The 7,302-nt window shown below is 43.1% G+C and overlaps 1 protein-coding gene across 3 annotated transcripts in view; it reads right to left on the bottom strand.

Annotated features, from left to right (window-relative positions):
• The window catches only part of PRUNE2 (prune homolog 2 with BCH domain), a gene marked incomplete at its 3' end in the record, with an annotated part of 138,904 nt that extends 131,909 nt beyond the window's left edge, over positions 1-6,995 (bottom strand). For all 3 annotated transcript variants that reach the window (XM_082013550.1, XM_082013549.1, XM_082013551.1), the window contains exon 1: positions 6,758-6,995. In XM_082013550.1, the coding sequence (XP_081869676.1) occupies positions 6,758-6,793 (36 nt within the window). In that variant the 5' untranslated portion in view covers positions 6,794-6,995. The remainder of the gene's footprint in view (positions 1-6,757) is intronic.
• Positions 6,996-7,302: the final 307 nt, after the last annotated feature.

Consider the following 7,302-nt stretch of genomic DNA (forward strand, 5'->3'; position numbering starts at 1 on the left):
AGGAAATACTCTCTTGTTATTAAGCCCCTGCTGACAGTTTTGCAACTTCTTATTTATACCAATGTACATGAATGAATGATTCCTTCTTGGCATTGCTGTTAGTACCCCATAGATCCAGACTGCTCTCATGTCTCAGCTCAACAGTAGTTTAATCAAGTTTTATGTTGAGTTCATTTTTATTTCCTTGGAAGTCAATTCTTTAAATCATTTTGTTAATGATTCTCTGAATTCTTCCTACAGTCAAGAAATGTTTTTGGTTATATGGCACCCAAAACAGAAGGAAGCATTCCACTTGAAATTGCATAATGATAATGAAAAAGAGACAGAGTAAGTCTACAGGACATAACTCAACCTAATAAAGATGTGTATGTGTGTCTATGAACATACAAAGACCTATTACTGCCTTACTATGCAATATGAAGACGGTATCCCAAAATTTTCTTTTGGGATATTCACAAAATTATCACCCTACAAGCATGTCTTATTTGCATTACAGTGACACTCCCGTCTCCATCTTTCTATTTTCATGTGCTCAAATTTTTCTCCTCATACAGAATATATATTTGGAATTACTCTTCAATTGCATTTCCCAAAATATTTTTCTAATAATTTCACTAATCTCTGTAAGCCCTTTAATATTACTGTATCTGCTCAGCATGGCTCACAACTATTCTTTGTTTAAATATTTATCTCAGAATTACGTTAGAGCAATGTTTACTCTTTTTTCCGCATTACTAATGAACCCTGACTCTGAAGTTGCTGCTGCCAATTACATGGTTTCTTCTGACTGACTGAAGGAACAAAAGGTTAATCAGTGGTAAGACTCTGATTCTGCAACATTTTTAGATGTACGTACAACTTATGCATGTGAGTTTTCTGACTGAAGTAAATATCATTACTCATACTCTTAATTCTGTACATACTCTAAGTGCCCTGCTAAATGGAGTCAAGTCCCCTGTGTGCTGCTGGATTAATGCAAATAAGATATATGAGAGTGTAAAACTTGATTCTTTGTCTTAATGCTTGAAAAAATACCCCTCTGCTTGGATAAGTTCAGCAATTTCTGGGAAAATAACTTCTCCTTCACTTCTGTAATGTCTTCCACTTCCCATAAAGCCACTACTTTATTCCAGCTAAATTAAATATTATTTTCAAAGTCACCACTGCCTATGATTGATAACAAAACTCCAGATAGGCAAATAAAAGGCAATATGAATAAACCTGTGACTCAGCTTGTTTTTAAACAGCAGCCGCATAAATCTGCTCAAGTCATGCCATCATCACTAACTGTTCTTTGAACTTCTTTGCCTCAGAAACGAGCACAACATTCATTTTTCATATCTGTCAAAGCAATGCCTTGGAAGCCTCTTTTACTATTCTCAAGGGCATCTCCCTGGCTATGGGCCTGGCCCTCACTTTGGAAAACGTCCAGTTGCACAGTCCAGTTTTTCTCGGGGCACATCTGTCTGGGGGCAAGATTCCCCATTTGCCCAGTGGATTATTTTGCCAAATGTAACATTGGTCTAGCATCATAGTCTCTTTTCTTACAGCAGCAAGGGGTTAACAGAACTTTAAATTTTAGCAGGGTTTGGGGTTTTTTTTCCAAATGCTGTTAACCGCTGAAGATGACACAGCATTTGGAAAGATTATTTCCTCAGCTAATCTGCTATTCTCTGCAGGGGGAGGACCATCTTCGAACTGCTAGTTTGAAGCAGTTTGCTGCAGTGTGTGGACATCTCCGTATCATCTGTGCATTAAGCCCGTTCCGGGGTTCACTCTGTCCTCTTTGACTTCCCTGAGGACAGCATATGAAGCATTAGGCTCTCCATTAAGCACAGACCTCGGGCCAGGGAAAAAGTACTGGCTGGCAGCCATTGTCTCAGCATCTCTCAGGGGGAATTCTGTTAATTTTTAATTTATTTTTTTTTTTTAATCCTTACAGCTTCTTTCTTGACAGGCTCCCTTGATTTAACTTCTCACAGTCATTCAACTTCACTGCAAACAGCCTGAAGCGCAGAGATTACTCGAAAAATACCAAAAACTTAACTACCTCATGCAGCACACAGTATTTCACACCGGGGAATTACTAAAGAAATAATTTCTGAATTTGTATTTCTCTATCTAATTGCCTTTAACCTTTTGATAATCATTCTGATAAGCATTCTGAAGTAACACCACTGAAGCCTTAAATTTCTGATTTATTTTTCTAATTAAGTTATAGAAAATAGTGTATTGACTGATCAGTCACTCCTCTCCCACTTGAGAGCCCTGCTGTGCGTGAAAGAGTCCAGCCCAGACACAGACAGACTGATTGCCACCAAACATCAATAACATAATATACTGGGGAAGAGACACCAAGGTTTTGCGAAGTATGACGTTTTTGTACTAAGTCTTTTAAAGTTCTTTGAATAATTCAACAAACATGCAGAGAAGGACAAGCTTGTCAATGCATTGTACTTGGGTCTCCAAAAATATTATTGAAAAGTTTCCTAGAGCAAAAGTCAAAAGTTTCCTAGCAAAGAAGCTAAATCACAAGAGAAAAAGGCGGTGTAAACCTCTCATGGCACAATAAAGAACTAAGAGTTAGGAAACAAAGGACAGGAACAAGTGGTCGGTTTTCACAATAAAGGAAAAATACCTGTGAAGGATTCATCCACAAGGATATGCGCTGGGATACGTGCTGTTCTTCATATCCATAAATAATAAATAATATTACTTCCAGGAGGACAGGCAGGCACATAATGATGTTACAAAAGCTGCAGGCGATACCAGAGTATTCAAGGGACTAAAACTTGCTACAAGAGCTGCAGAAAGGACTCAAGACACTGAGGGACTAGGTAATAAAATGGTAAATGGAAATGAGGGCCGAGAAGTGCAGACTAGGAAAAATGTGAGGAAACCTCCATTTTTTAACTATATTTACGTACCATACAGAGTCAGATAGGCTTTAAAATGGGTATTACTAAGCAGAAAAAATGTCATGCATTTGTTTTAAATTATACTCTGAAAGCATCAGAAAAATGTTTTCTGACAGCAAAATAGAATAAATAGGAATAGAATAAGTACGTAGAATACCAAGACCTCTTAAGAAAATGGAAAAAAACCTGAAATGGTTTTATACTACTGTCAAAGCCTTTTATGCACTCATGCCTTAAATACAGCAGGCAGTTCTGGGCTCTATAACTTTCAAAGAGTTGATAAAATTATAAAATCTTCAGAGAGAGGCCACAAGCATGGACAGAGTGATAGAACAGTGCTCGTGTAAGAAGGAGCAATAGAAAACCTTAGTTTGGAAATGTTTGGGAGAAGGGGGATGTGGCAATACTTGACTAAACACCACGGAGAAAGTGAACAAAAAATATTCATTCAAGGCATAGGAACGATGGAACGCCCATCAAAATTGTTGGGCAGACAGTTTAAAGCAAACAAACAGGGATATCGCCCCACTCACACAGAGCACATGATAAAATTGTAAAACTCACTGTCTCAGGGATTTTGTGGAAGGCAAAGTGTAATCTGATTACAAAAAACCCCACAACCAAACACAAAATGTAGCCAAATGTACAGCAGATTACTCTAGCTGTGGCTGACACTGTAGTTCAGATATATATATTTTGATCTAAGCTTTCAACACCTGATCAGCAGACCTGTATGTTCTACTGCTTATAACCTTCCCTTAAACCAAGGCAGAACGCTGGTTTAGAAGGACCTTTGGTCTCACCTAGTCTCACCTATTCTCACATTTTTGCTAGACTTAGGAAAAACTGGAGAAAAACCTGCAGGACTGAACCGTAAATGCCAAAAAATGTCAGCACAGCATCTCTTATATTCTGCCATGTTTTGACTTCTAACATTTTTCCCCCTTGGTTTTACATAGATTATACATAACATAATTTTAAAAATCGGTACTGAAAATTCCTGAGAATGTTCTACGACTACATGACAAGTCACAAAAGCAAAATTCATTGCTCTTAAAGAAAGAATGGAGACTTTATTTTTAATAGATAATGCACAAAGAATTTTCCTTTCTAACAATCAATGAAGGTACACAATGCAAGAGCCTTAGAAAACAAAAAAATGTGCAAGTCCTTTGTGTGGTGTACTCTGAGGCTAGAATTTTCTCCATGTGGAAAAACAGCCCTGATTAATGTTGTGGCTGGAGCCAGACGCAAATGAATGATGAAGCACTTGCAGTAATAGGTTCTCCTGCACAGTCTGGAGCAATTGTTCTTCTGGAGCCATTGTTCATGAGTAAAGAAAATCTTCCTTTACTTATGCTGAGTAATACTCATGTAGTCAATGCCCTGTAATCACTTTAACCTAAGAAGATTTCCCATGGTGTGAAACAGTAGCACTGTAAAACTGGCATCATCAGGCCTCTGAGGTACAACTGTAGGGCTTTAGCATCTTCCACAGACATGGCTGCAGTAGCACAGTGACAGACAGCAGCTCGTTAGTTCTGAGCCATTCGCCCATTTACCCAGGCAGCTTTACCCTAGATCAGTGGCAAAGCAAACATAGCCCCTTGTTTGCCCTCAACTCAGTCTATGGCTACCTCGTATCAGCACAGAAAGATTCCCCACAAAAGGCTTGACCAGGCAGGCAGGAAAACGCATCATGAGCCTTCTGTGTTGCAGAACCCAGTTGCTCCGGGTTACCTTTTTCAGGCTACTGTGGGACAAAGTAAATTGGCAAATTAAAGTCAGCCTGTAAGATTTATCTGTTCTGACCAGAACACGCTGATGCTCAGATGCTTCTTCCCCAGCCTTGCTCAGCTGACACGACCATAAAATGAAACATCGCAGCCTGAAAGACACTTCCTCCTGCGATACTCCTCCTGTAGAGGAGACCTGCTCCAAAATACGTTTTGCTCCCATGGTTCAGAAGGTACAAAGAGAAGACTGCATTTCTTTTGAAAACCCATGTTGCAGGAATAAAAAGGGCCACTGTTCAGTTGCTGTGCTCCCCGATTCATCTGAATTAAAGAAATAATATTACCTATTATCCACAGGCCTCTTCAGATTATCGTTTTCCAGATAACTCCTTTCCTATTACCAACAGCTACTCAGAAAAACTAAAGCAGTATTTGCTTTTAGTAGCAAAATCAAGTTGCTCTTACTCCTTGCCATTTACTAATGGTGCAGAAGAGACTGCTATTGTAACTTAATTAATGTCCATTAAGTGAGACCACCTTCGATGTATCTGAGCAGGAAACTTGTCAAAACCAAAACTCCAGTTCAAATGTTGCAATGTATGAAATGCTGATCTGAAAATGTATTAAGTATTTGAAACTGCACTATGCAGTATCTTTCAACAGGACTACCAAAGACTGTTTACATGAAAACATAAGGGAAACACTTTATGTAAACTCCTAAAAATACACAGTAAAGCAACTTAGCTAGCATGTAAGCAAGATGACACACCCTCATGTTTACCCTTAACGTTTGCCAACACAGTTAAATATTAAGGTAGTTCTTTTCTCTTCTATTTTGCCAGTCCTCTAAAAAATGCCTTGTCTAGTTTCCAACGTATGCATGACAACAAGAGATGGTATAACAAACTATCCTTTAAAACCATTGCATATAGAGAATGATGGTCATCAGAGAAAAAGGATCTTGCTTTTATGATTGCTCGCTCTCCAGACAGTCATAACAGGTCTATGAAACTGGGAAGGCCCCACGCTTCTAATTATCAACAATGAAGTTTACATTTAGTTATCTACAGCGATTCTCCAAAGGGTGGGGAGGGCACTCTGCAAGCACATAGGTCCCAGGTGCCCAAAAATACAGGGCAAAACTAGCAGCGACGGGATTTTTTTTACTAACCCATTATTAGTCCTATAATTGAATATAGTTCTTAGAGCTGGGATAGCCAGCAGGAGTGCAGGCTGCCCGTTAAAGGTAACAACTGTAAAACCAAGTTTTGCCCAGAAAATCAATCCTCACGATTGGAAATGAAGTGGCTTTAAGACCACCCCAGTCTTAAAAAGATCCTACTTTCGCACTGCACCAAGGGGAAATAAAAAGCACACACTGGGGCCAGATTATCAACCACTGTAAACAAAATAAATGCAGTGCAGTTTCAGCACAACCCTACCAATACAGTAATTTGAGAACAGGACGTATATCTCTCTGTGATTCCTAACACAATATTAACTACCTGTGGCCCTCGAGACGCAATTATGGGGCTGGTCCTCGATCACCTTTGCATATCCCTCAGTTATTTCAAGTCTCGCTTATCCAAACTTACCCCCTACTTCTAGTGACATTCAGACCACAGAAATTACAGTTTTTCAGTGACTTCCGATGTATTTTCTTCCCCATTCAACTATGCAACTTGATGCATCTGAAAGTCTCTACAAATGCACCAATAATCCCAACATGGCACGCTGCCACCCCCCACGTGCCTGTCAAATATGGGCTCGTATATTCGTAAAGCAGAGCATTATTCAGCAGTAACTAGAGGGCAGCAAGGCGTGAGAAGAAAACGCACCTCCAAAAATACGCACCCCCAAAAATACGCCCCCGCCGACGCAAAGGTCACAAGCCCCATCCTCTCCCCACCGCCCGCCCTGCTGAGCAGCGCCGAGGACCAGAGCGCTGCAGAAACACTCCGAGAAGTTTTGGGAAGCATCCGCGCCTGCTGCACCCCGGGCGGGGCGGGCGAGCGGGGGGGCAGAGGCCGATGGCTGCAATTACCGGCGAGTCGGGCGAAGTTCTGCGCCCGCTGCCCCCCGCGGCGCCCCGCCGTGACTCACCAGCTTGGATTGGGCGCGCTGCAGGAACTCCTCCATGGCGGCAGCCCGGCCGGCCGGCCGGCAGACAGGCAGGCAGGCAGGCAGGACCGCCGCGCCCCGCCGCGCTCCCGCGCTGTCCCCGCGCTGCCCGCTCCGGAGCGCGGCCCCGCCGCCCGCCTCGCCCCGCCCCGCCCGCCGCGGGCGGTGACGTCAGGCGGTGCCGCAAGGGCCGGCGCGGAGCCCAGCGGAGGGGTGCGGGGGCGCGCGGAGGGGGCTGCCTGCTCCGCGCCTCCCGCCGCGGCCTCGGCGCCCCCTCCCCCGCCGTGGGGTCACGTCCCCCGCTGACCTGCGCGGGCGGCCGGACCCTTAAAGGCATCGAGTTGTCCTGCGTCAGTGGCGTGGGCCCGACATGAAGGGCGCGCTCAGACCCGTCTCGGGGGCTGAAAGCAACAGGTACGAGCTGGTGGCTGCTGCGGGTCCGTAGGCTGGGATTTCCCATTTCCCGATTTACGGATGGCAAAGCTCATCAGCGGAAAGCACGAGGGCATCAGGGTCAGAGGCAGTGG

This window comes from Phaethon aethereus, assembly GCF_964289735.1.
Source record: "Phaethon aethereus genome assembly, chromosome: Z".
In the NCBI taxonomy this organism is placed as follows: Eukaryota; Metazoa; Chordata; class Aves; order Phaethontiformes; family Phaethontidae; genus Phaethon; species Phaethon aethereus.